Source organism: Corythoichthys intestinalis, chromosome 4, assembly GCF_030265065.1.
Source record: "Corythoichthys intestinalis isolate RoL2023-P3 chromosome 4, ASM3026506v1, whole genome shotgun sequence".
Taxonomy (NCBI): Eukaryota; Metazoa; Chordata; class Actinopteri; order Syngnathiformes; family Syngnathidae; genus Corythoichthys; species Corythoichthys intestinalis.
The window spans coordinates 5,768,733-5,796,111 of NC_080398.1; the positions used below are offsets into that span (position 1 = coordinate 5,768,733).

At 40.0% G+C, this 27,379-nt stretch overlaps 2 protein-coding genes across 5 annotated transcripts in view; one reads left to right on the top strand and one right to left on the bottom strand.

Moving 5' to 3' along the window:
• Positions 1-26,608, top strand: part of LOC130914726 (sodium bicarbonate cotransporter 3-like) — a 41,041-nt gene extending 14,433 nt beyond the window's left edge. For all 4 annotated transcript variants that reach the window (XM_057834168.1, XM_057834169.1, XM_057834171.1 and 1 more), the window contains 11 exons: positions 10,377-10,622; positions 10,683-10,791; positions 10,893-11,054; positions 13,323-13,436; positions 13,508-13,669; positions 16,929-17,180; positions 17,243-17,311; positions 22,988-23,161; positions 23,228-23,433; positions 23,516-23,623; positions 23,693-26,608. In XM_057834168.1, the coding sequence (XP_057690151.1) occupies positions 10,377-10,622; positions 10,683-10,791; positions 10,893-11,054; positions 13,323-13,436; positions 13,508-13,669; positions 16,929-17,180; positions 17,243-17,311; positions 22,988-23,161; positions 23,228-23,433; positions 23,516-23,623; positions 23,693-23,750 (1,660 nt within the window). In that variant the 3' untranslated portion in view covers positions 23,751-26,608. The remainder of the gene's footprint in view (positions 1-10,376; positions 10,623-10,682; positions 10,792-10,892; positions 11,055-13,322; positions 13,437-13,507; positions 13,670-16,928; positions 17,181-17,242; positions 17,312-22,987; positions 23,162-23,227; positions 23,434-23,515; positions 23,624-23,692) is intronic.
• Positions 1,241-7,009, bottom strand: LOC130914727 (heavy metal-binding protein HIP-like). Its single transcript, XM_057834172.1, has 8 exons — positions 6,809-7,009; positions 6,680-6,730; positions 5,550-5,678; positions 3,651-3,930; positions 3,491-3,579; positions 3,371-3,421; positions 3,160-3,288; positions 1,241-1,589 (listed from the first exon to the last, which is right to left on the bottom strand). Exons 1-8 carry the CDS (start codon positions 6,945-6,947, stop codon positions 1,306-1,308), a joined length of 1,152 nt encoding a protein of 383 aa, XP_057690155.1. The 5' UTR covers positions 6,948-7,009; the 3' UTR covers positions 1,241-1,305.
• Positions 26,609-27,379: the final 771 nt, after the last annotated feature.

The following is a 27,379-nucleotide window of genomic DNA, read 5'->3' on the forward strand; positions in this document are numbered from 1 at the left end:
AGGAAAAACTGCACTAAAAGTTAAAAGCAATAAAACAATTGAAAGCAGCAAAAAAACAGAAAAAACACCAAACTGTGAAAACTGTGGTAAAAATAAATGCTACAAAAGTCCCCCAACAATAGGCAAAATTACAACAAACAAACAAAAAAATCACCAAAATCAGAAAAAACTAGGGCTGTCAAAATTATCGCGTTAACGGGCGGTAATTAATTTTTTAAAATTAATCACGTTAAAATATTTGACGCAATCAAAAGTCCATGTTGCCCAACGACAGCCCCAAAACATCACTGCTCTAGAGGAGATCTGCATGGAGGAATGGGCCAAAATACCAGCAACAGTGAGTGAAAATTCTTTAAAAATCAAACAATGTGATTTTCAGTTTTTTTCCCACATTCTGTCCCTCATGGTTGAGGTTTACCCATGTTGACAATTACAGGCCTCTCTAATATTTTCAAGTGGGAGAACTTGCACAATTAGTGGTTGCCTAAATACTTATTTGCCCCACTGTAAATGCTATTTAGTTTATATTGGGTATGTTAGAGTAATACAACAGTAAATAAGTGAAAAGATACTATTTCCGTCAGGGGGACACATCCTGTTGATATTGGTACTGTTGATTAGGGGACATTTTGGGGACACTTACTGGTGATATCAGGTCATTTCCTCTTGATTGGGGGAAATTTCGGGGACACGTCCTGTTGCGTGGTTGTCAGTGGCATCAACTTACTTGGGCGCAAGTTGAATGTCAATTGGCTGTAATTGTAAGTGGTCAAAGATCACAACCACCTATGTTTTCCTGCCATTGAAAATGAATGGGAAATGTTTGCCATTAGAAGTAATTGGAATGACACACATGGCTGTCAATAGCATTCCATTAGAAATGAATGGGCAAGTGTTTGGCAAATTTTGGGCGGACCGTACGTTTTTAGATGACTTTTTTAAAGGCGTAATCAGTATTACTTTTTCAAGTAATCTGTGACAACACTGCTCCGAGAGCACCCTCTTGAGGTTGCTTGGCCATGATAAGCATGAGTTGATAGCGAAGGTCAGATGAAGCTTCTTAAATCAATGCCTGTAAATTCTGTAATTCTATCAAAATGTTTCAAAGCTTCAAAAGTGGTTCGTTATTCCATGCGATTAATGGCTTTCTTCGTTAGTGTACATTGTCCTATGACTGCGTACGACTCGGATTCAATATTTTCACTGTTAAAATGAATCATAATCATCTGACAGCAAGAAATTGAAAAGGAACGTGTATTTTTATTGGCTGTTACATGAAAGTTTTAGGGAGGACTGGCGCGGTGCTCACTGGGTGAACAGCAGGAATCCACTGAAGGTGCTGTGGTGGTTGCTGTTGTCCCAGATCTGCGTGTTGTGCCACAGGTACAGCGAAAGCTTGTCGCCCTGCTCCAGCAGTAGGGCGGCGCCATTGGACGCCGTGTCGCTGCCCTCTCCCGACGTTTGCTCGTGGGCGATGAGCTTGATCTGGGCGCCGTTCTTGTACAGCACGGCGCTCATGGGAAAGTCGGTGGGGGCGTTGGCGGTGAAACGCACGTAGTAGACGCCGCGAACCGGCGCGGTGAACTCGCCTGTGGGAAAGGATTTCTTAGACAAGCTCCTCAATTAACCTCAACAGCTAAAAAATCAGCTAAACTTGAATGGCAGGTACTGAAAGTATGCTAACTGATCATTTTTTGAGCTCTATGAATGGAGGGATCACTGCTGACCTGACAAATCGAAATGGATTGGATGCCTAGCGCTGTCAATGGCAACCAACGAGTTATTTAAAAATAGAATGGTCAGAATAATAAAACAATTAAAACATGTTTTTGAGAAAATATGGTATTATATTATTATATTAATAAATTATTTTGACTTGACTATATTTGAATTTTTTTACATAACTAATATTTTTTACATAGAAAATTAAAAATAAAACGGTTCCGATGTTTTTATTATTATTATTTATTTATTCATTTTTTTTATTTCAGGATTTTTTACTTTTAATTTCTATATTTAATTAATTTTTTTTTTTTTTTTTTTTTTTTATGGATTTGCAAATTTTTTGCTGTAGTTTTCCATTTTAATTTTCTATGTTTAGTCTATTTTATTATTATTATTATTATTATAACCCCTTCATGGATTAAATACGTTTCCAAAAAAGTATATATAATTAAAAATATATATTTTTTATTTTTATTATATATTTTATATATAACGCATGATAATAAAAATAAAAATAAAAGTAACTATAGAAAATTAAGTAAAAAAAGAAATTTAAATAATACAAATAAAATACATTTTAAGAAAATTAAAAATTAAAAAAAAATTAAATACAGTTCAAAACGTATATATATATATATACATGTTATATAATAAAAATAACTATTAAACTCATGATAAAAAAAAATAGAAATAAAAGTAAATATAGAAAATTAAGTAAAAAAAGAAATTATAATAATGAAAATACATCTTAAGAAAATTAAATACATTTCAAAAAGTATATATTATTTAAAAAATGTAATATGTAATGAAAAATATATGTAACTAGACAAAAATAGAAGTAAAAGTAAATATAGAAAATATAAATACAAATATGAAGAAAAAATGTTTTATTTAAAAAAAAAAAGAATAAAATTAATTTAGAAAATAAAGTACAAAAATAAAATAATAAAAATAAAATACATTTTGAGAAAAATAATTACATTTCCAAAAAGTATATAATTATTAAAGAGAATATACAATATATAATAAAAAATGTTTTAACTCAAAATGAAAAAATAAAAATAAATACAGAAAATTAAGTAAAAATAAAAATGTAAATAAAAATCTTAAGAATATTTTTTAATAAAAAGGATCATAGAAAATTAAGTGAAAAAAAGAAATTAAAATACAATTCGATTAAGAAAATTAAATAATTTCAAAAAGTATATAATTAAAAAAATAATACATAATAAAAAACTCAAGATGAAAAAATAGAAATAAAACTAATTACAGTATATATATTTAATTAAAACTGTCGGATGTCAAGGTCTTTTATGCTATGTATTGTCTGTCCCTTTCAGTATACAATAGCTAAAATAAGTTCTTCTAGATGAAATTCCTCAACACACTTTTACAGTAACACCATTACCATCGCATTGAAAACGCGTCAGTTACCCGTTTCTGAATTGTACGCCTCGCCGACGTTGGTGAGCACTTCCTTGAAGAGAAGCTTCTTCATTCCGGAAGTGTTTTTTTGGAGACCGTTACCGCCCAGGGATGCCGCAAACGCTACCTTTGGCGCGCCTGCAAAAATAGCCACCCAAAAAAAAAAAACAAGTAGAAGATTTTTTTTTTACCAAGGTTAGACAACATATCGGAGACTGACTTCTCATCTTCTTCAGCTCCGTCTCGGTGCTCTCCATTCGTTCTTTGAGTTCTGTTGACACGCCATGATTAGTACGCTTTTTTAAACAGTCTTGTGTTGTTGGGGAGAGATTCAAAATACCTGTGTTTTCCACTCGAAGCTTCGCCATAGAAGCTTGAAGGCTCTTCATCTCCAACTCTACGTCAAACTCCTTGGGAGCTTCATCAATCCTTCAGAGGGAACATGAATGAAAATTATGATCATTTTCATACAAAATCCAAACGCTGGAAAGTAAACTTACAGAGGGAAAAGCAGGAATCCGCTGAATGTGCTGTGATGGTTGCTGTTGTCCCAGATCTGCGTGTTGTGCCACAGCACCATTTTCAGCTTGTCGCCCTTCTCCAGCAGTAGGGCGGCGCCGTTAGACGCCGTGTCGCTGCCCTCTCCCGACGGCTGCTCGTGGGCGATCAGCTCGATCTCGCCGCCGTTCTTGTACATCACGGCGCTCATGGGGAAGTCGGTGGGCGCGTTGGCGGTGAAGCGCACGTAGTAGACGCCACGGATGGGCGCGGTGAACTCTCCTGCAATGATTGCGCCACGGTATCATAGATGTAGAAAACTACATTACGTTGTCACTTGTCTGCCATTTTGCGCAGAAGCTGTTAGTTAAATATTAACTTATTCAATGACGCATGTACTTTGAAATTGCTTTAAAAATGGCTAAGTTTTCAACCAATTTTCAAACCTGAATTTAAATTGACGGCACTAGATGTCCAATCTATACTCTGTGAATACTATACATATGGCTGGGCTGGCTCTGAAAGGGTTAACATACATCCAATGGAAAAGCATTGGGGACATACAGTACATTAAAATTATAATAATGAGAAAAAAAAACAAAAAATAGAGGCAATTTTATTCACTATTTCAATTTTTTATAATTTTTTTTTTTACATATTTGATATTTTTTATATAAAAATACATATATAATATATATATTATATACATATATTATATATATATATATATATATGTTACATATATTAAAAATAACCCTAATCAAAAAAAGATATTAACATTAAAAAATAAAGGCAAATTCATTAATTATAATTTAAAAAAAATATTTTTTGATATAATGATTTTATATTTTTTATAGTATATATTTTTTTATTTAAAAATATATATATGTGTAGAAAATTAAATTGAAAATGCACCAAAAATTGCATAATCTGTCAAAAAACATGTTCAGATTAAAGAATAAAGGCAATTTCATTTTATATTCATATTATAGTTTTAAAATTTCATATGATATTTTTATATTTAAAAAAATATGTATATCCTTAGAGAGAGAAAATTAAATTGAAAAATACAACAAAAATTGGATGATAAAACAAGATGTTAACATTAAAAAAAGGCAATTTCATTATTATAATTTTTAAAAATATTATTTTTTATATTTAAAAAAATTTGAAAATTGAAAAATACAACAAAAATTGGATATTCAATCAAGAAAAGATTTTAACATTAAAAGATAAAAGCAATTTCATTCATTATTAGAATCTTTTAAAATATTTTTTATATTATAGTTTTCATTTTAAAAAATATATATAGAAAATTAAATTGAAAATATAACAATATTATAGTTTTCATTTTAAAAAATATATATAGAAAATTAAATTGAAAATATAACAAAAATTGGATAATCAATTTAGAAAAGATGAAAGAAATTGAAGAAAATTAATCAATGTTAATGTAAAAAAAATTAAAGACAATTTTATCTTAAATATAAAATAAATATAATACATAAATATTTTCAAAATAATAATAAATGTAAATCTCATGTATAAATTATTTTCTTTTAGTTGATATTTTTATCTTTGTTTATTTTTATATATTTTTTTTAATTCTTGAAAAATGTTTGAAATATTTTGGGGAATTTTCTACTTTTAATCTATATATAGTTATACATTATTTTTATCCTTATTCTTTTTATATTTCAGGATTTTTAATTGTATTTTTCAATAATTATTTATATTTAGTATATTTTTATGAATTTCATTTAAATGTACTAATCCAAGCCAACAAATGAGTTTGAAATGCCATAAATGTCCACTGACCCGAGATGGTCGCTATTTACTGACGTCGCAGATTTCGCCTTTAGACATCTAGCCTTGTGTATTCGATGACAGTGTGGGCTTACCTGTGTCCGCGTTATAAGCCCCGCCCACGTTGGTCAGGACGTCCCTGTAGATCAGATCTCTGTTTCCAGACGTCGTCTTCTGGGCGCCGTTTCCTCCCAGAGAGGCAGCAAAGGCGACCTTTGGAGTATCTGTTAAAGCAAGGGTTGAAGTTTGAGGTAACTCTGAATTCAGTCGGTTTAAGTACATTAACCTATTTTAACAAAATCTAAATAGAGCGTTGATTTTCAAACTCTGGCTTAGCCTTATTTTTGCGACATGTCGGCCTATGAACGACATGAACAAATGAACAAGAGTGGCAAAATGGATTTTGTCATGAGGCATTTTTTGGGCATGTGGCATTTTTTTTGCCATGTGGCATTTTTTGACATGTGGCAAAATGGATTTTGCCAAATTGCCATGTGGCATTTTTTTTTTCCATGTGGAAAAATGGATTGTGCCTTATGGCAAAATGGATTTTGCAATATGGCATTTTTTTGCCATGTGGCATTTTATTTGCTATGTGGTAAAATGGATCTTGCCATATGGCAAAATGGATTTTGCCATGTTGCATTTTTTTTTTGACATGCGGTATTTTTTTTTATATGTGGCATTTTTTTGCTATTTGGCTTTTTTTTTTTTTGGTATTTGGCATTTTTGCAGGCCATGCACGTCCATGCCATTGACGGCTATGCACGTCCAAATTTTACATTTTAAATGGCAGAAAAAAAATGCCACGAACCAAAATCCATTTTGCCACATACAAAAAAATGCCACATGTCAAAATCCATGTTGCCACATGGCAAAAAAAAAACACATGGCAAAATCCGATTTGCCACATGGCAAAAAAAAAAAAAAAAAAAAAAACACATGGCAAAATCAATTTTGCCACATGGTGAACAAAATGCCACATGGCAAGAAAATGCACATGGCAAGAAAATGCCACATGGCAAAATCCATTTAAATGCCACATGGCAAAAAAAATGTCACATGGCAAAATCCATTTGGCCATATGGCAAACACCACTTTTCGTTCTTGGCCCTGCTGTATATTTCAGTGCTATCGACGGTGCAACAGGTCCATTCCGTTTTGAAAGGGGATTTAATGTCTAGCGCCGTCAACAGCAATTCTTATTGATCCAGACGCGTCTCACCTCGGACCGCGTTCAGCTCCTTCTCCGCTTTTTCCAGACGCAGCATCATAGCTGTTAGCATAAAAACACAAGTTAAACTTAGCAAGTCAAACTCAGCACTTGCAAGCGCTTAGTTAGGCCATACGTCACCTCGTCTTTCGGCCTTGAGCTCCTCCACAGCCGCGCGGAAGTTTTCCAGCTCGGCCCGGCTACCAAGCGGTGGCGGAGTCGGGCCGCATTGCGCAACCGCCGCCAACAGCACTAGCGCAATAGCCACGCATACAAACATGACGCCGAATCAGAGAAGAGTCTGCAGTGTGGCTCTTTTTGTAGCGGGAAGGTTCGCTAACCTGGCAAATATGGACTTGATAGGAGAAGCAAATGTTTACAGACGATGCTATAGAACACGGTTAGGACTTTGTGTCCAAAAGTGTTGACGCGGTTAAGGTCCAACTGATCCAATTGATTGAAGATAAACAAGATGTATTTGCTGGTTAGGGTCATTGAGCTTAAACAAACTTAAACTGATGGCGCCAGACGTCCAATCCGTTTAAAGTGGGAGGGTTGGCAGCAAATGAACGCTTCCTTCCTACTTCAAATGGATTGAACGTCTACTAGTTATGAATACGTTTTAATTCACGTCAGAAGCATGAAAAGACTTTTTCGCCCCTACCAACATGGCCGCCTTTAGGTAATGTTCTTATTGAACTCAATTCATTGACATTAAAATCAAGTCATAGCTAACTTATCCCTCAACCAATTGGCTGCCGCTGATGGCATTATACGTCCAATCCGTTTGAAGTGGGAGGGTTGGCAGCAAATGAACGAATGGTCATTCGCCGCCATCTTTCCCACTTTAAATGGAACGGACGTCTGAAAGTGATACTCATTTTAATTCACGGCAGAAGCATCAAAAGACCTTCAATCGCCCCTACCAACATGGCCGCCTTGAGGTAATGTTCCCATTGAACTCAAAGGATTGACATTAAAATCAAGTCATAACTAGCTTATTTCTCAACCAATTGACTGCCCGTTAATGGCGATATACGTCCAATCTGTTTAAAGTGGGAGGGTTGGCAGCAAATGAACGAACGTTATGTGAACAAACGTTAATTGGACGCCAACTTTCCTATTTAAAATGGATTGGACATCTACTCGTTTTTCTCCCCTACCAACATGGCTGCCTTCAGGTAATGTTCCTATTGAATTCAGTTCATTGACATTAAAATCAAGTAATAGCTAGCTTATCCCTCAACCAATTGGCTGCCGTTGACTGCGATACATGTCCAATTCGTTCAAAGAAGGAGGGTTAGCAGCAAATGAACGAACGTTAATTCGACGCCAACCTTCCTACTTCAAATCGATTGGACGTCTACTAGTTATAAAAAAGTTGTCATTAAAGGCAGAAGCATGAAAATACTTTTTCGACCCTACCAACATGGGCGCCTTGAAGTAATGTTCCCATTGAACTCAATGCATTGACAGTAAAATCAAGTCATAACTAGCTTATCTCTCAACCAATTGGCTGCCGTTGATGGCGATACATGTCCAATCCGTTCAAAGAGGGAAGGCTGGCAGCGAATGAACAATCCAACCATTCCACTTCAAATGGATTGGACAGTCTACTAGTTATGAACACGTTTTAATTGAAGGCAGAACCTTGAAAATACTCTTTTTTTTGCCCCTACCAACATGGCGAACTTGAGGTAATGTTCCCATTGAGCTCAATGAATTGGCATTAAAATGGAGTCATAACTTGCTTACTCCTCAGCCAATTGGCTACAGTTGATGGTGATATACGTCCAATCCCTTTGAAGTGGGAGGGTTGGCAGTGAATGAACAAATGGTCATTTGCCGGCAACTTTCCAACTTCAAATGGATTTGACGTCTGAAAGGTATACTCATTTTAATTCACGGCAGAAGCATAAAAAGACCTTCAATCGCCCCTACCAATATGGCCGCCTTGAGGTAATGTTCCCATTGAACTCATTTCATTGACGTTGAAATCAAGTCATAACTAGCTTATTTCTCAACCAATTGGCTGCCGTAGATGGCGATATACGTCCAATCCGTTCGAAGTGGGAGGGTTGGCAACAAATGAACGAACATTATTGAACAAACGGTAATTGGACTCCAGCCTTCCTACTTCAAATGGATTGGAGGTCTACTAGTTATAAATAAGTTGTCATTAACGGCAGAAGCATGAAAATACTTTTTCGCCCCTACCAACATGGCCGCCTTGAGGTAATGTTCCCATTGAACTCAATGCATTGGCATTAAAATCAAGTCATAACTGGCTTACTCCTCAACCAATTGGCTACAGTTGATGGTGATATACGTCCAATCCCTTTGAAGTGGGAGGGTTGGCAGTGAATGAACAAATGGTCATTTGCCGCCAACTTTCCCACTTCAAATGGATTGGACGTCTGAAAGTAATACTCATTTCAATTCAGGGCAGAAGTGTAAAAATACCTTCAATCGCCCGTTCCAATATGGCCGCCTTGAGGTAATGTTCCCATTGAACTCATTTCATTGACGTTGAAATCAAGTCATAACTAGCTTATTTCTCAACCAATTGGCTGCCGTAGATGGCGATATACGTCCAATCCGTTTGAAGTGGGAGGGTTGGCAACAAATAAACGAGCGTTTGTTCACCGCCAAACTTTCCACTTCAAATCGATTGGACGTCTGCTGGTTATAAATATGTTTTAATTCACGGCAGAAGCATGAAAAGTCCCTTTTTTTTGCCCCTACCAACATGTCCACCTTGAGGTAATGTTCCCCTTGAAAAATCAGGTCAGAACTAGATTATTTCTTTACCAATTGGCTGACGTTGTTGGCGATATACGTCCAATCCGTTTAAAGTCGGAGGGTTGGCAGCCAACTTTCCCACGTCAAATGGATTGGACATCTACTAGTTATAAATACGTTTTAATTCATGGCAGAAGCATGAAAAGACCTTCCATCACCCCTACCAAAAAGGGTTCTCAGGGCAGTCATATTGGTAGGGGCAACGTTCCCATCAAAGCCAATGCATTGACATTCCAAAATTCAAATCAAATGACTTTTAAAATATTTTTTTAATGTCAAAGACTATGCTATTTCCTTATTGTCTGCCATTGACGTCTTTAAACGTTCAATCCTTTTAAAGCGGGAGGGATGGCAGCAAATGGCGTTGGTTCGTTTCACTCATGAGCATGAAAATACCCTTTATTGCCCCTACCAACATGGCCGCTCTGTGGTGACTTTCCTGTCAGAGTCAGTGCATTAACATTAAAATGAAGTCATAACTAGCTTATTTCTCCACCAAACATTATTTTATCTATGTCAAAGCATCTGCTATGTACTCATTGCCTGCCATTGACGGTGCTACACGTCCAATCTATTTGAAGTGGGAGGGACGGCGGCAGTGTATGAACTTCAAATGGATTGGTAGTCTAGGAATGATAAACTCATTGAAATTCACAGACGATGACGATTGGACGCCATTCAATTGGACCGGAAGGGCGACAAGCGCTTTTTTTATGTTTTGTTGCTGGCGGCCATCTTGGGTGGGGCAACAAGTGGAAAACTACATCTGAAAAAGTACATATTGCGGAGCATAACTATATTCTTAGTTCTCCATGTTTCTGTTGACATCTTTTTAATGTCGGATCAGTATCGATACTCGTTTTTGTATCGGTATTTTGAACAACGTTGACCAAATTGTCCTCTTCAGGGATTACGGCCTGTCTTACATCTCCATGCGGACCAGCATCGGTCTGTGGACCGCCTTCCTTTGCCTGCTCTTGGTAGCCACCGACGCCAGTTCCTTGGTCTGCTACATCACGCGCTTCACCGAGGAAGCCTTCGCCGCCCTCATCTGCTTCATCTTCATCTACGAAGCCCTGGAGAAGCTCATCCACCTAGGTCACAGCTACCCTATCAACAAGGCCAACGACCTCAACAACCTGACCTTTTACACGTATGTACGTCTGAGGACGTCTCTGGTTTCTCCTCGTTTTGACCCGGTGACTTTTTTCAGGTGCAAATGTTCCCAACCCGCCAACGCCTCCGAGAAGGTGCGTGAGATCTGGAGGAGCTCGGGTTACGACTCGGCAGAGAGCGTCCCTTGGGAAGAGCTGACTTTGAAGGTGACGCAATTCCCCTGGAACATCTCGTATGTGCACTGGATGCGGAAGCGGGGAGATGACCGGAGGACCTTTGACGAGCTTGTTTTTTTTTGGTCTTGCAGCGCTGTCAGACTTTGCACGGTCAGTTCGTGGGCCGGGCTTGCGGCCATGATGGTCCTTTCGTCCCAGACGTCCTCTTTTGGTCCGTCATTCTCTTCTTCACCACCTTCTGCTTGTCTTCCTTCTTCAAAGACTTCAAGAACAAGAGATTCTTCCCCACCAAGGTGGGTTCCGTTGCTCTGCGTACTGTATGGATTTTAGGGCGTTGAATCAATCTCAAGCGGGCAATCAGACTAGCCATGCTAGTGCTTAAGATACAGTGGGTCTCAAATGTGCTGCCTGGGGTCCAGTTATGGTTGCCAACAGTCCCAGACTGGGCGGGACAACCCAGAATTTAGGAGGTTCTGTTAGGTACCGGCGCTGTGGCAGGAAAGAAGGACGTGTCGACGCAGAAGTGATGTTGGCAAGGCAAAGACAAGGAGCTGGAGTGTCATTGGTGTCGGGAGGCACCCGCCGGAGAAGGTACAGCACCAGAGCGGGAGCGAAGTCGCTACCGTCTGGAGGCGTCCGCCTGAGAAAGTGAGGCGCTGGAACTGGAGCGGGAGCAAAGTCGCCACTGTTGGAAGGTGCCCAATGGAAAAGGTGTGGTGCCGGAATGTGAGTTGGAGCATTGTTGCTGGTGTCGGGAAGTGCCCGCCGGAGAAGGTACAGCACCTGAAGGGTAGAGAAGTCGCCACTGTCAGGAAGCACCCACTGGAGAAGCTGTGGCGCCGGAACCAGAGAAGGAGCGAAGTCACCTCCATGGGAAGGCGTCCGTCAGAGAAGGTGTGGCGCTGGAACAGGAGCGGGAGCGAAGTCGCAGCTGTTGGCAGGCACACACAAGAGAAGGGGCGTCGCCAGAACCGGAGCAGTAGCAAAGTCGCCGCTGTCGGAAAGCGTCCGCCGGAGAAGGTGCGGCGCTGGAACCGGAGCGGGAGCGAAGTCACTGCCATTGGGAAGCGCCTGCTGGAGAAGGGGATACGCCAGAACCAGAATGGGAGATAAGTCGCCGCCCTGGGGAGTCACCCGCTCGAGTAGGTGCGGCGCCGGAACTGGAACAGGAGAGAAGTCGCCGCTATCAGGAGGTGCCCAATGAAAAAGATGTGGCGCCAGAACACGAACGGGAACATAGTTGCCAGTGTCGGGAGTCGCCAGCTGGAGAAGGTGCCGTGCCAGAACGGGAGAGAAGTCACCTCCGTCAGGAAGCATCCACCGGAGTAGCGGCGGCGCCGGAACCTGAGCAGCAGCGTAGTTCCCGGTGTCGAAAGGCGCCCGCCGGAGAAGAGGAGACGCCGGAAACCGGAATGGGAGCGAAGTCGCTGCCATGGGGAGGCGCCTGCCTGAGTTGGTGCGGAACCAGAACAGGAACAGGAGAGAAGTCGCTGCTCTTGGGAGGTGCCCGCCAGAGAAGGGGCGGTGCCAGAACCGGAGTGGGAGCGATGTCGCCGCACTTGAGGGTGCCCAATGGAAAAGGTGTGCTGCCGGAACCCAAGCCGGAGTGTAGTTGCCAGTGTCGGGATGTGCGCGCTGGAGAAGGTGTGGCACCGGAATTGGAGAGACGCCTCCGCCGCCGGGAAGCGCACGCCGTAGAACAGGGGTGGGCAAACTATTCCACAAAGGGCCGCTGTGGGTGCGGGTTTTTGCTGCAACCCATCAAGAGGACACCTTTTCACCAATCTGGTGTGTTATGTGTGCAATCAGTTGATTGCAGTCAGGTGCTTCTAATTTCCATTGAAACCTAATTGGTTAAAAGCTCTGTGCTGGATCAGTTGGAACAAAGACCAGGACCCACTGTGGCCCTCGAGGACCGGTTTGCCCACCCCTGCCGTAGAAGGTGCGGCGCTGGTACCGGAGTGGGAGTGAAGTTGCTGCTGTCGAGAGGCACCCGCCGTATAAGGTGCGGTGCCGGAACCGGAGCGGCAGAATGACAGCGACGTCGTCATGGCGAATACTGTACCAAGAGCTAGATCAGAAATGTCTCTGTCATCGGGAGGACCAGGAGAACTGCCGTCATCGGTGGGTGGCGCCTGCCCGAGCCGGGACGGGTTCTTGATTGCGAAAAGCCGGGACGGGAGCTTGATGGCGAAGAGCCTGCTTGGGAGTGCCGCTGACATCGTTGAGGTGAACCTTGGACAGCCGGGGTGTCGTGACGGGACCATGCCGCCGACGGTACCAATGAAAATTTCCTAGATTTAAGGATGTACCGCGCAATCTGGGACTGTTGGCAACCCTAGGTCCAGTGTCAGCTCGCAGCATTTGTAGGCCCCTTGCGTCATATTATGAGAACTGTTAGCATGTTTTTTTTTTTTTTCATTAAGTTTCTAAAGAGTAAGCTCGCATAGCTCAGGCTAATGTTAGTCATGTTTTTTTTTTTTGGATCCGACGGGCCTGATCTGGCCCGCGGGCCTTGAGTTGAATAGCTGCTGTCAAAAATAAAAATGTGTGTCCCGCAGGTGCGATCGACCATCAGCGACTTTGCCGTCTTTTTAACCATACTGTTAATGGTGCTGCTGGATTATCTAGTGGGAATCGCATCTCCCAAGCTTAACGTCCCGGATCGTTTCAAGGTAAAATGGTATTTATTGAAAAAAGTATCAGTTTCGGATCATGTGCGTGTGCGCTATGCGGTGTGTTTTAGCCCACTTCCCCTAATCGCGGCTGGTTCATCTCTCCGCTGGGCCCCAACCCCTGGTGGACGCTGCTAGCCGCCGGGGTACCGGCGCTACTCTGCACCATCCTCATCTTCATGGACCAGCAGATCACCGCCGTCATCGTCAACAGAAAGGAGAACAAGTTGAAGGTGGGGCACGACTGATCGTGACGGCGGACATTTTGAAAACATAAGGCTCATTTCAAGTGTCTTAAATGCTAAACTGCATGATAAGTATGCTAATGTTGAGCTCGTTAGCAATTCATTTGAATGTAAACGCATTGACTTTAATGGGAATCTTGTCCCTACCAACATGGCCGCTCCGAGGACATGTCGGTTGGGGCGATGAAAGGTCTTTTCAAGCTTCTGCTGTGAATTTAAATGAGTGATAGTCATTTTAGGGCATTAGCATCTCCTCCCGTTGATTCTTCGGTCACTTCCTGTTCATTTCGGGTAACTTCCTGTTTCTTATAGGGGATTTCCGGGTCACTTCCTGTTGATTTTGGATCCCTTCCTATTGGTATTGGGGTATTTCAGGGTCACTTCCTGTTGATTTCAAGTCACTCATTTTGGTTTTAGGGTATTTCAGGCTCACTTCCTGTTTATATCCTGTCACTTCCTGTTTATTTTGGGACATATACTGCATCATGTCCTCTTGAATTTGGGTCACTTCCTGTTCATTTCTGGTAACTTCCTGTTTATCATTGGGCATTTCCGGGTCACTTCCTATTGATTTTGGATCCCTTATTATTGGTTTTGTGGTATTTCAGGGTCACTTCCTGTTGATTTTGGGACATTCCTCCCTCATGTCCTCTCGAATTTGGGTCACTTCCTGTTTAAAATTGAGCATTTCTGAATCACTTCCTGTTGATTTTGGGTCAATTCCTATTGGTTTGGGGTTGCTTTAGGGTCACCTCAAGTTGATTTTGGGACATTCCTGCATCATGTCCTCTTGAATTTGGGTCACTTCCTGTTCATTTCGGGTAACTTCCTAGGTTTTGTGGGGCATTTATAGGTCACTTCTTGCTGATTTCAAGTCACTTCCTATTGGTATTGGAGTATTTCAGGATCCATTCCTGTTGAATTTGGGTCACTTCCTGTTTATTTTAGAGCATTTCTGAATCACTTCCTGTTGATTTTGGGTGACTTCCTTTTGGTCTCGAGGTATTTCAGGGTCTCTCCTATTGATTTTGGGACATATTTCCCGCATGTCCTCTCGAATTTGGGTCACTTCCTGTTCATTTCGGGTAACTTCCTGTTTATCATTGGGCATTTCCGGGTCACTTCCTATTGATTTTGGATCCCTTCCTATTGGTTTTGTCGTATTTCAGGGTCACTTCCTGTTGATTTTGGGACATTCCTCCCTCATGTCCTCTCGAATTTGGGTCACTTCCTGTTTGTTATTGAGCATTTCTGAATCACTTCCTGTTGATTTTGGGTCACTTGCTATTTGTTTGCGGTTACTTTAGGGTCACCTCCTGTTGATTTTGGGACATTTTTGCATCATATCCTCTCAAATTTGGGTCATTTCCTGTTGATTTTGCGTAACTTCCTGTTTAATATGGGGCATTTCTGGGTCACTTCCTGTTGATTTAGGAGCATTTCTGAATTACTTCCTGTTGATTTTGGGTCACTTCCTTTTGGTCTTGGGGTATATCAGGGTCACTTCCTGTTGATTTTTGGGACATTTCTGCATCATTTCTTCTCGAATTAGGGTCACTTCCTGTTCATTTTGGGTAACTTCCTGTTTACTATGGGATATTTCAGGGTCACTTCCTTTTGATTTTGGGAGATTCCTCCATCATGTCCTCTTTAATTTGGGTCACTTCCTGTTCCTTTTGAGTAACTTCCTGTTCATTATGGGGCACATCCTCTTGATTTCAAGTCACTTCCTATTGGTATTGGGGTATTTCAGGGACACTTCCTGTTGAATTTGGGTCACTTCCTATTGGTTTTGGAGTATTTCAGGGTTACTTGCTATTGGTTTAAGGTCACTTCCTGTTGATTTTGGATCACTTCCTTTTGGTCTTGGGGTATTTCAGGGTCACTTCCTGTTGATTTTTGGGACATTTCTGCATCATATCCTCTCAAATTTGGGTCATTTCCTGTTGATTTCGGGTAACTTCCTGGTTATTATGGGGCATTTCTGGGTCACTTCCTGTTGATTTGGGAGCATTTCTGAATCACTTCCTGTTGCTTTTGGGTCACTTCCCTTTGGTCTTGGGGTATTTCAGGGTCACTTCCTGTTGATTTTTGGGACATTTCTGCATCATTTCCTCTCGAATTAGGGTCACTTTCTGTTCATTTTGGGTAACTTCCTGTTTATTATGGGATATTTCAGAGTCACTTCCTGTTGATTTTGGGAGATTCCTCCATCATGTCCTCTTTAATTTGGGTCACTTCCTGTTCCTTTTGAGTAACTTCCTGTTCATTATGGGGCACATCCTCTTGATTTCAAGTCACTTCCTATTGGTATTGGGGTATTTCAGGGACACTTCCTGTTGAATTTGGGTCACTTCCTATTGGTTTTGGAGTATTTCAGGGTTACTTGCTATTGGTTTAAGGTCACTTCCTGTTGATTTTGGATCACTTCCTTTTGGTCTTGGGGTATTTCAAGGTCACTTCCTGTTGATTTTTGGGACATTTCTGCATCATATCCTCTCAAATTTTGGTCATTTCCTGTTGATTTCGGGTAACTTCCTGGTTATTATGGGGCATTTCTGGGTCACTTCCTGTTGATTTGGGAGCATTTCTGAATCACTTCCTGTTGCTTTTGGGTCACTTCCCTTTGGTCTTGGGGTATTTCAGGGTCACTTCCTGTTGATTTTTGGGACATTTCTGCATCATTTCCTCTCGAATTAGGGTCACTTTCTGTTCATTTTGGGTAACTTCCTGTTTATTATGGGATATTTCAGAGTCACTTCCTGTTGATTTTGGGAGATTCCTCCATCATGTCCTCTTTAATTTGGGTCACTTCCTGTTCCTTTCAAGTAACTTCATGTTCATTATGGGGCATTTCTGGGTCACTTCCTGTTGATTTCAAGTCACTTCCTATTGGTATTGGGGTATTTCAGGGACACTTCCTGTTGAATTTGGGTCAGTTCCTATTGGTTTTGGAGTATTTCAGGGTTACTTGCTATTGGTTTAAGGTCACTTCCTGTTGAGCTTGGGACATTTCTGCATCATGTCTTCTTCCATTTGGGTCAGGTCACTTACTGTTGGTTTTGGGTAGCATCTTTATCCCTTCCTGTTGATTCGCGATGACTTTGTGTCATTAGTACATTTGAGCAAAAATATCTATGCTACTGTGCTGCTTTTGTTTACACTGGACTGGGTTTACAGCACTACTTAATGCTTTCACTCTTAACATCCCTTTCCCAGTTTGTAAACCGGTGTGCTCCTCCTCCAGAAAGGCTGCGGCTACCATCTGGACCTGCTGGTGGTGGCGCTGATGATGGCCGTGTGCTCCATCATGGGCTTGCCGTGGTTCGTGGCCGCCACCGTCCTCTCCATCACGCACGTCAACAGCCTGAAGGTGGAATCGGCCAGCGCCGTCCCGGGCGAGCGCCCCAAGTTCTTGGGCGTCCGCGAACAGCGGGTCACCGGTTTTATGATCTTCCTTCTCATGGGTTGCTCCGTCTTCATGACGCCCGTTTTGCAGGTGACCATCCCTAGGCTCATCTATGGTTTTTTATGTCCGACGTCCTCCTTTTTTGTCCGCAGTTAATCCCCATGCCTGTCCTGTACGGCGTCTTCCTCTACATGGGCGTGTCCTCGCTCAAAGGCATTCAGGTACGTGTCCTGCTCTGTCCAATGAAGTGTCTCTGTCGAAACTCTTTCAAAGAATTAATTACGAGTAGACGTCGGAAGGAATCCGACCTTTTAGCCAGACTGCCGGAATCGCGCCAGCCAAACTACCGGAACCGAGCTAGCGTTGTTCCTACCAATTGTTCCTACCAATTGAGCACAGACAGTTGAACCAATGAAGTTTGTGCTAAAACAAGCAGCACCTAACTGCAATCAACTGATTACACTTGTGAGACACCAGATTGGTGAAAGGTTGTCCTCATGATGGGTTTGAACAAAAACCTGCACCCACTGCGGCCCTGTGTGGAATAGTTTGGACACCAATGCACAAGAGTATTCTATTCAAATGACAGTCAAAAGGAGAGAAGCCTCCCACCTATTGGGGATGAAATCACTTGCAGTCAGGAATCACTCGAGTCTTGTTCAAGGTTGAACGTGCACACGGGGTCGACAGATGTGACGTCGGCTGCGTCGCAAAGGCCTCTCCCTCCTGCCGAACCGGTGCGCTGCCTTTTTATTAGTAGAGTCACATGGCAAAACATAGCAATGAGTCAGCTCTAACTGCTTCTCCCTATTTGGTGTTGTTTCTCAAAACTGGATGCTTACTGTGAAACAGAAGTAAAATTTTATTACAGTCCAACCTGGGGATTTTTCACTGAAAAACATAACAAGTTATGACCTTGAGAACTTAGCCGTAGCTGGCACGAGAGGGAGTGAAATCTGATAAGGCAGTCGACAGAAACTCTCTGTGGAAGTTCAAAGGAATATATGAAGCACTAGAGGTGTGCAAAATTTCCGATTCTTAGATTATTCGCGATTCGGCCGTGGAAGATTCGAGAACGATTCACAAACATCCAAATTCCGATTATTGAAATATGCCAAGTAAAGCGGAAGTACAACACACTCAGCGCGCCGCGCGGTCTTTGGGGCGCAACGAGGAAGAACGCAGCGAGAGTAGCTAAACATCATGCTTCTCATTACCCGGCCCCTCGGGTAATGCCAATGCTCAACTCACGGCTCTAGCTCAACTCATGCCACGAGATAAAAAAATACAACAACATACCTGACTGCTGCCGAAAAGCTGCTACAAAGTACATCCACATTAGAGCTGAAACGAGTATTCGAGCAACTCGAGTAACTCGAGTTTAAAAACTGATCCGAGTAATTTTACTCACCTTGAGTAATCGTTTATTTTGACAGCTCTAAGCATCACGTTTTGCTCGGACTACTTTTAATGCGGGACAACGCACTGTCACGTGCGGAGAGGAAAAAAAAAAAAAAACGACAGCCGCCACAAACGACGCCGACGTTGCTAAATACTAGCCCGCACGATGCTACGTTGGTACAGGTAGCGTCTGATGCGTCTCATAGAGATCACATGTATGTTGAACTAGATGCGCAATGACAGACTCGGCCGCGTCTGGGCAGCGTTAGTAAACAGCTGCCATCTTAAAGCAGTAGAGCGCTAAGCGCTAATAAAGAACGCTATGCGCTAATAAAGAGCGCTAAGCGCTAATAAATAAGATTACCGTTACTGTCGCTACTAGCTCACGTAACGTTAGCCCTGTGGAGGGCTAGGTTTCAATTAATTATGACCACTGTCGATGTGTGGCTAACGTGTCTTACATACAGGCTTTAACATAACATAGCATTGTGGAGTGATGAGGGTGTAAAATAAAAACTTAATCATGCTAACTATCAATTTTAGCTCAGTAGTCATTGCTGGATAAAACACCAAGTAGCACTGGTCCCTAATGTGCTCCAATACAGCCTGTATCATACATTTATTTTGAACACTGCAAAAACTCAAAATCCTATCAGGACTTACAGTTTAGACTAACTTAAAACTTAACTAGAACTTAAAAATGGCTTGACACAAAGAGAAATTCAATTGAAACACGTGGGAAAAAATCCTAACTTTTAAGTGATGTGTGTTATCAAGCGTAACGGCATTTTTAGGTAATATATATATATATATATATATATATATTTTTTAAATAAGATCTAAATATATATATATATATATATATATATATATTTTTTTTTAATAAGATCTAAAAGTTTTTTGAGTGAAAGCAGTGAATTAGTCTTTTTTTTTTTTTTTTAATTCTAGTTACATCTGAGATGCAATTGTTGGCTGTTTTCAACAATATACATCGAAAATAAAGACATTGATTGACTGAAAATGGTTCAAGATTGGATGAAATGTCTTGTTTTCTCACGTATATTTATGATTGCTCTTCACCTAAAAATATATTTGTTTTATCCGATTACTCGATTAATCGATAGAATTTTCAGTCGATTACTCGATTACTAAAATATTTGATAGCTGCAGCCCTAATCCACATAACGTTACGGTAGATATCATTTACATAGGACTAGATGCATTATAGATCCGGTAGCGTGAGCAGCATATCTACAAAAAACTAGATGTGGGCGTTGGTAATCGGCCGCCATCTTAAAGCAGTACACTTCCCTGCAAGACTGTTGTAGCGAACCTTCTGAGCGACCTAATTAACTTTTTATCTAAAATACTCCTAAATCGGTAAAATATTGACTTGAATCTTTACAATAGTTTTAAAAATTCCACATGTCGAAAGTAGACAAAAGGGAAATTATGGAATAACGGGAGCAATTTTAACAACTTTAACGGTTGATTCACAACATTAAATTAATTGAATGTAGTTTAAAGCTGCTGATACAGAATAGGGACATGAGTTTTTTATTTACTGTTATTTTTGTATATTTGTTTACTGTTATATGTTAACTTGATACTGAAATAGTAGTTTGGTTTAACCTGAGAGTATTTTTGAACAATTTTGGAACTAATGTACAAAACATTAAAAAAAAAAAAAAAAAAAAGAGGGGGGGTGCATCAATAATCGTTTTATAATCGAATCGGAGCCTCTGAATCGTAATCGTAATGGAATCGTTAGGTGCCCAAAGATTCCCAGCTCTATGAAGCACACATATTTGGAACCCACGAACATGAATACAATCTCACATGCAAGCATATAGTTTTACATCAGTTCATGATTGTGTTTTATAAGCATGAATAAAATATTCTTTCACAGTCACCCAATCACACGTCAACAAAAAGGTTCTTTTGAAGGCTCTCGCTGGGCAAGAAGGGTGTGTTTAGGAGTATTGTCTGTTTGTGGATTGGACAGGAGGATTTGGGAGTTACTATTGTTCGGACAACGAGGGTTGTGGAGTTTGCCACCGCAGTGTCAAAGGGGCTCTTGGAGTCTTGTCAGTCGTGTTATCAGTTGAATATCGGGCGTTGGTTTTCCTTATGTCGGGACAGTGCGTCCCGTTATTTGTTTTGGACTGTCCGGGAGAACTGCTTGCGGGAGTTGGTGTGTCAATCTTGCTTTGTCAGTTGAATGACGCATACGTTAGGCTTCCGTGATAAGAAGGCGTCATGTATGTCTTATCCCCTATATTCTGCTTGTTTTCCTTAAACTATGGTATAAGTGATATTTATTTTATATTAATTGTGTTAGGGTAATACAAACAGTCAAACAGTCAAACAGTAAATATGAGAAACGATACTATTCCCTGACTGGTTATATTAAGTGTGTTAGAGTAATGCAAACAGTTAGATGGTGCCTACGAGAAAAGGTACTATCTGCTTCACGTCCAATCCATTTGAAGTGGGAGGGCTGGCAGTGCTATCAATGGCAGCCGATGAGTAAATAGAAGCTTCGGCGTTGATAAAATATCTTATATTGTGAAATAAGATAGTTATGACATCATTTTGAACGTCAATGCATTCGCTTGAATGGGATTGCAGCCCCTACCAACATGGCCTCCCTGAGAGGCCATGATGGTAAGGGCAAAGGCCTTTTCATGCTTCTGCCTTGAATTGAAATGTTATTACGACTAAACGTCCAATCCATTTGGAACGGGAGTGTTGGCAGAGAATGATGTTCATTCGCTGCTTCCCACTATTTTTTTGTTTTAAATAACTGAATAAAATTAAAATAATAAATAGTAATTATAATATATAGATAAATAATACCCCCCCCCCCCCTTTTTTTTTTTTGGGTTGTGATTTAAGAAAATTTGTATTAAAAGAAAAGACAGTAATAAGTTTTTTTTTTTTCCTTTTTGTAATAGGAAAAAAAAAACTATTGAAAATAATAATTATTAAAAACTTTAAAAATATTACATTTTTTGTAATATGAAAAAAAACTTTCATTGAAAATAATAATTCTTAAAAGCTTTAAAAATATTTCATTTTTTGTAATAAATAAAATGAATGATAAAATAAATTGACATAAAAAAATGTAAATACTTAAATTTTTCTTTAAAAATTCGTTTTTTTTTTTTTTTTAAATAACTAAATAAAATAAAATGCAATTCACGTTTTACTTTTAATCGAAAAGAAAAAATGCATGGATATATATATTTTTTTAAACTTTGTTTAATTTAAAAAATAAATAGTAGCATTCAAAATAAAAAAAACGAATTCATTTTTTGTTTGTTTTTAAATACCCAAAAAAATCAAAAGAATGACAATAAATAAATAAAATATATCAATAATATGTACTGTTTTTCCTTTGTTTTTATTCAAGAATAATTTTTATAATATATTTATAATTTTATATTTTTATAATAAGTATTTTTTATTTTTTAAAATATTTTTTTAATTTGATCTTTTATTAATTTTTTAAAAATTATTTATCTTAATTTATTATTATCTTTAATTTTCTTTCTGTAACAGAAAAAAACTTGAATACTTATTTCCCCCATTTTTTCATTTAAAACACAATTTTTTTTTTTTTGTCATAAATGAAATGGATTAAAAAAAAAATTTTTTTTTAATGTACATTTTCCTTTATTTTAATAGGAAAAAAAATACATATTTACCGTTTTTAAAAAAAACAAAAAAAAACTTAAATATATAAATAACCAAATAAATTCAAAATATTGATAATAAATAAATTAATAAATAATATTTACTGTTTTTATTATTTTTTTTATTATTATTCCATTTTTAACTTTATTTTACTTTATTAATTTTGTTTTATTAACGTATTTTTTGATTCAAATTTTTTATTATTATTTTTATAATAGAAAAAAATTGAATGCAATAGAAAAAATGTGCACTATTTTTGTAATTAATAAAATGAATAAAATAACTAAATAAAATAAAATTTTGAAAATCGCATTTTCCCTTTATTTTACTAGAAAAAAAAAAACCAAAAATGAATAATGTTTTTGTTTGGAGACTTTTTTTTAATTTGAAAAATAAATTCATAATTTAAAAAAAGATTATTTATTTATTCTGTTGTTTTTAAATAATTGACTATAATTAAAATAAAAAAAACAATTAAATAAAAATTTCAGTCTTTTTTACTTTTTTGTTTTTATTGAAGAAAAAAAAATATCTTTAAAAATTATTCATTTAATTGTAATTTTTTAAATTATTTTTTTTATTTCATATTGTTTTTTATTTTTCAATTATAATGAAAAAAGAACAATGACAGTTTTTTTCATTTAAAAATAAAATCCTAAAATAAAACAAAATTGAGAATATCTACTGTTAAGATGTTAAAAAATGAGGATTTAAATCGACAAATGTTTTAATCGCCTATGGAAATAGCTTATGAAGTTGAATAAGTTGTCGATTGATGAATTGCCGTCTTTTCGCAGCTGTTTGACCGCATCCAACTGTTCGCCATGGCGACCAAGCACCAGCCGGACCTCATCTACCTCCGCTACGTGCCGCTGAGGAAAGTCCACGCCTTCACCGTGGTCCAGCTGTCCTCCCTCATCGTCCTGTGGCTCATCAAAACCTCGCCCGTCGCCGTGGTCTTCCCCATGATGGTGGCGGAAAGCCGCGCCTCCGACTTCGCCCCGGCACGCTGGCCTCACGCCCTTCTCCTTGTGCAGGTTCTGGCGCTGGTCTTCATCCGGAAGCTGATGGACTTCTGCTTCAGCAAGCGAGAGCTGAGCTGGCTGGACGACCTGATACCCGAGAGCAAGAAGAAGAGGGACGACGACAAAAAGAAGAAGAGAGCGTTAAATTCGCAGGACAACCACGCGTACGACGACGACGCCAAAGTCGTCGAGATGGCCGTCGATGAAATGGATCGACGGTGAGGTTCTCTCAGAAACACGACCGGACGTCTATCCCTGTTAATGGCAGACGACGAATTAAAAATGTACCCATGTGACCAGGACGGACGTCTCCGACGGGAACATCTCCTGCGAGATGGGTAAAAGCGACTTGTGGAGGTCCCTCTCCATGACGGCGGACTCCGGCAAAGCTAGCAAGCCGAGCGGCAGGTTAGCTTGCGTCGTGATGATGTCTTGGATGACGTCACATCATTTTTTGTTATCGTCACTACCCTCCAGTCAGGTGCCCGGGCCTAGCGTTAGCGTGACATTGGAAGATGTCGAGACAGCGCTATGAAGTTACTATGAAGTTACACATCATCGCCGCTAGAGGTTGCTGCTGTGCCAAGTTGAAGAAGATGGCTCCTTTTCATCGATGACCAAAGTGTTTTTTTGTTGTTGTTGTTTTTAATTTCCCTTTTTTAGGGTGAAATTTGTTTTTGTCAAACCACAAAGAAAAAATCTTGAATTTAGTCTACTTTTAGATTTATTCAAACACTGTTTATTATTTATTGTTTAGCAAAATGTTATATTTTCATGGACGACACGAAATAAATGGCACTTAGCTGTATTCACTGATGGGAATGGACGTTAAATCCGTATCAAGTGGTAAGGCTGGTGATCATGATCATGTTAAAGTGCCTTTGAAGGTGATGGATGTCCAATTTTGACTGGGAAGGTTGGCAGCTGTGTAAATGAAATTTCGATTGGCAATATAATGAAATTTGTTTAAAGCGGAATACTGTACAGTGGGGCAAATAAGTATTTAGTCAACCACCAATTGTGCAAGTTCTCCTACTCCAAAAAATTAGAGAGGCCTGTATTTGTCAACATGGGTAAACCTCAACCATGAGAGACAGAATGTGGGGAAAAAAAACTGAAAGTCACATTTTAGAGTGGAAATTAAGTATTTGGTCACCTACAAACAAGCAAGATTTCTGGCTGTCAGAGTGGTCTAACTTCTTCTAACGAGGCTCCACTCATTACCTGTATTAATGGCACCTGTTTTAACTAATTATCGGTATAAAAGACACCTGTCCACAACCTCAGTCAGTCACACTCCAAACTCCACAAAACCAAAGAGCTGTCGAAGGACACCAGAGACAAAATTGTAGACCTGCCCCAGGCTGGGAAGACTGAATCTTCAATAGGTAAAACGCTTAGTGTAAAGAAATCAACTGTGGGAGCAATTATTAGAAAATGGAAGACATACAAAACCACTGATGATCTCCCTCGATCTGGGGTTCCATGCAAGATCTCACCCCGTGGCGTCAAAATGATTAAAAAAATGGTGAGCAAAAATCCCAGAACCACAAGGGGGGACCTAGTGAATGACCTACAGAGAGCTGGAACCACAGTAACAAAGGCTAATATCAGTAGCGCAATGCGCCACCAGGGACTCAAATCGTGCACTGCCAGACGTGTCCCCCTGCAGAAGAAAGTACACGTCCAGGCCCGTCCGCTAGCTTAAATGCTATATAATGTTTACAACAATTGGCCAACTTGCAAAACAAAAGTCTGCTAGCCTAAATCCTATATAACGCAAATGTTGACAACAATTGGCTAACTTTCATAGCAAAAGTCCGCTAGCTTAAGTGCTATATAATGCTAATGTTTACAACAATTGGCCAACTTGCATTGCAAAAGTCCGCTAGCTTAAATTATAATGTTGACAACACAGTTGGCTAACTTACATAGCAAAAGTCAGATATCTTAAATGCTATATAATGCTAAAGTTGACAGCAATTGGCTACCTTGCATAGCAAAAGTCCGATATCTTAAATGCTATATAATGCTAATGCTTACAAACAATTGGCTAATTTGCATCGCAAAAGCCCGCTAGCTTAAATGCTATTGAAGGAGAAAAGATATCGTCATCGCACACACCATATAATTGTTTGCATTAGTCTAACACATACACATGGTACAGGTTTTCGTAGGCACCGTCTAACTGTTTGCATCAGTCTAACACGTAATATAATTAATCAGGAAATAGTATCATTTTCATATTTACGGTAGGACTACACTACTAATATAAAATAAAAAGCACACCATAGTTTAATGAGAAGAAATAGAAGAGATACACAATGCCGTCTTATCACAAGATTGACGCACCAACTCTGGCAATCAGCTCTCCCAGCAAACTCCAAGGACAAACCACTTTGTCCTAAAACAAGTACAACCAGCCCGGACAGCAAAGTTGATAGCGGGCGTCCCAATCCGCACACGAACCTAAGCCGCCCAAAACCGGCCACAGAGGGGATGGCCCAAAAGCAACGCCCTGAAACGCCTTCGACAAGGCCCGCCTCAGCAAAGTCTTTAAAAAGACTGGACACTGAGATAACACAGATTTTTTCTGCTCGGAAACATAGCCTTGTTTTGGATCCAGAATTGTCCCGCCGTCGTCTGTTTTTGCGTTGTTTTTACCATTGTCGACGAATAAATTGTCAACCTGTTTTCGGTGAGTGTTCTTCAAGCTTTTGAAACATGGAGTCAGTACAAAGGGTTAAAATAAGAGGACGCGCGAGGTTCGGCCTTCCCGGCGGGCGCACGCGGAGCAGTGTCAGCCGAGCGGCAGTTGTTTTGGCTGGTGCTGTTCTCGGGTGCGTCTGGGCCGGGGGGGGCGAATTTCAACACCTCATTGGCCGCTTTTACTCCAGAGGAAATGAGTTCAGCTTCAATTCTTCAATGCACTTAACCCTTTTTCTTGTTGCTCTTAACCAGAGGTATCGACGAGTTGTTTGCTCGCTTAATAGTGACCACAGTCAACTTGCGGCTGTGAACTTCAGTTCCCACCCCATATCAAAGAAATGAAATGCTAATAACATTACTACAGGTCTTTCCTTTGTGGAAATACAGATCTTAGCCCCTCCCAGAATGGTTGGTGGACATTTGGGGGCGTGGCCTGGTCATATCAGGTCATTTGGGGGGCGTGTCCTGGTCATCAGGTCATTTGGGGGACATGTCCTGGTCATAACAGATCATTTGGGCACATTTGGTAGGCGTGTCCTGGTCATATCAGGTCATTTGGGGGGCGTGTCCTGGTCATCAAGTCATTTGGGGGCGTGGCCATGTCATATCAGGTCATTTGGGGGACACGTCCAGGTCGTATCAGGTCATAATGCTAATGTTCAAAACAATTGGCTAACTTGGGTAACAAAAGTCCACTAGCTTAAATGCTATATTATGCTAATGTTGCCAATGCCAATGTAACAATTGGTGAACTTGTAAAGCAAAAGTCTGCTAGCTTAAGTGCTATATATAATGCTAATGTTTACAACAATTGGCTAGCTTACATAGCAAAAGTCATTAGCTTAAATGCTACATAATGCTAATGTTCCTGACAATAGGGAATGGGACGTACTACGTCATTGTTTGGACGCGCCTCCATGCTGGCAATATGATTCACTTCCGGGCCGGCAGAGTCAATGCGGATTGTAACGTGTGGTAGTGCTAAGCTAACTCTTTCGGTGTTTTAGAAAGAAAATATGGGTGCTTATTGTTGCGTTACCGGGTGCAACAGCGTCTCCTACGACAAAAAAAGGGGTTAGGAAAAATGGACTCACTTTTCACCGTTTTCCTGCATGGAGGACCAAATATCAGATCACGAAGGTACGACGGATGGCTGGATTGCAGCGGTTCGTCGGAAAAGCATTTATGATCATATTTCTGCTGGAATGAGAGTGTGTTCCTGTCATCTCTACTCTTGTAAGTTGAACGCTTTATCCACTTTTGGTTTCAATACGTTTTTGTTTTTTTACACCGTTGTGTAAATCTGCCTCGGTAGCAATGCTCGCCTACTACGACTCACCTACCTGTTGTGTTCCTAGGTCAACCTGCTGACAACACATCCCGATTGGTCACCATCTCTCTTCTTGGATCATTTGACAAAGAAAATTTGTTCAATGGAGTGGTTCCATTTGTCCT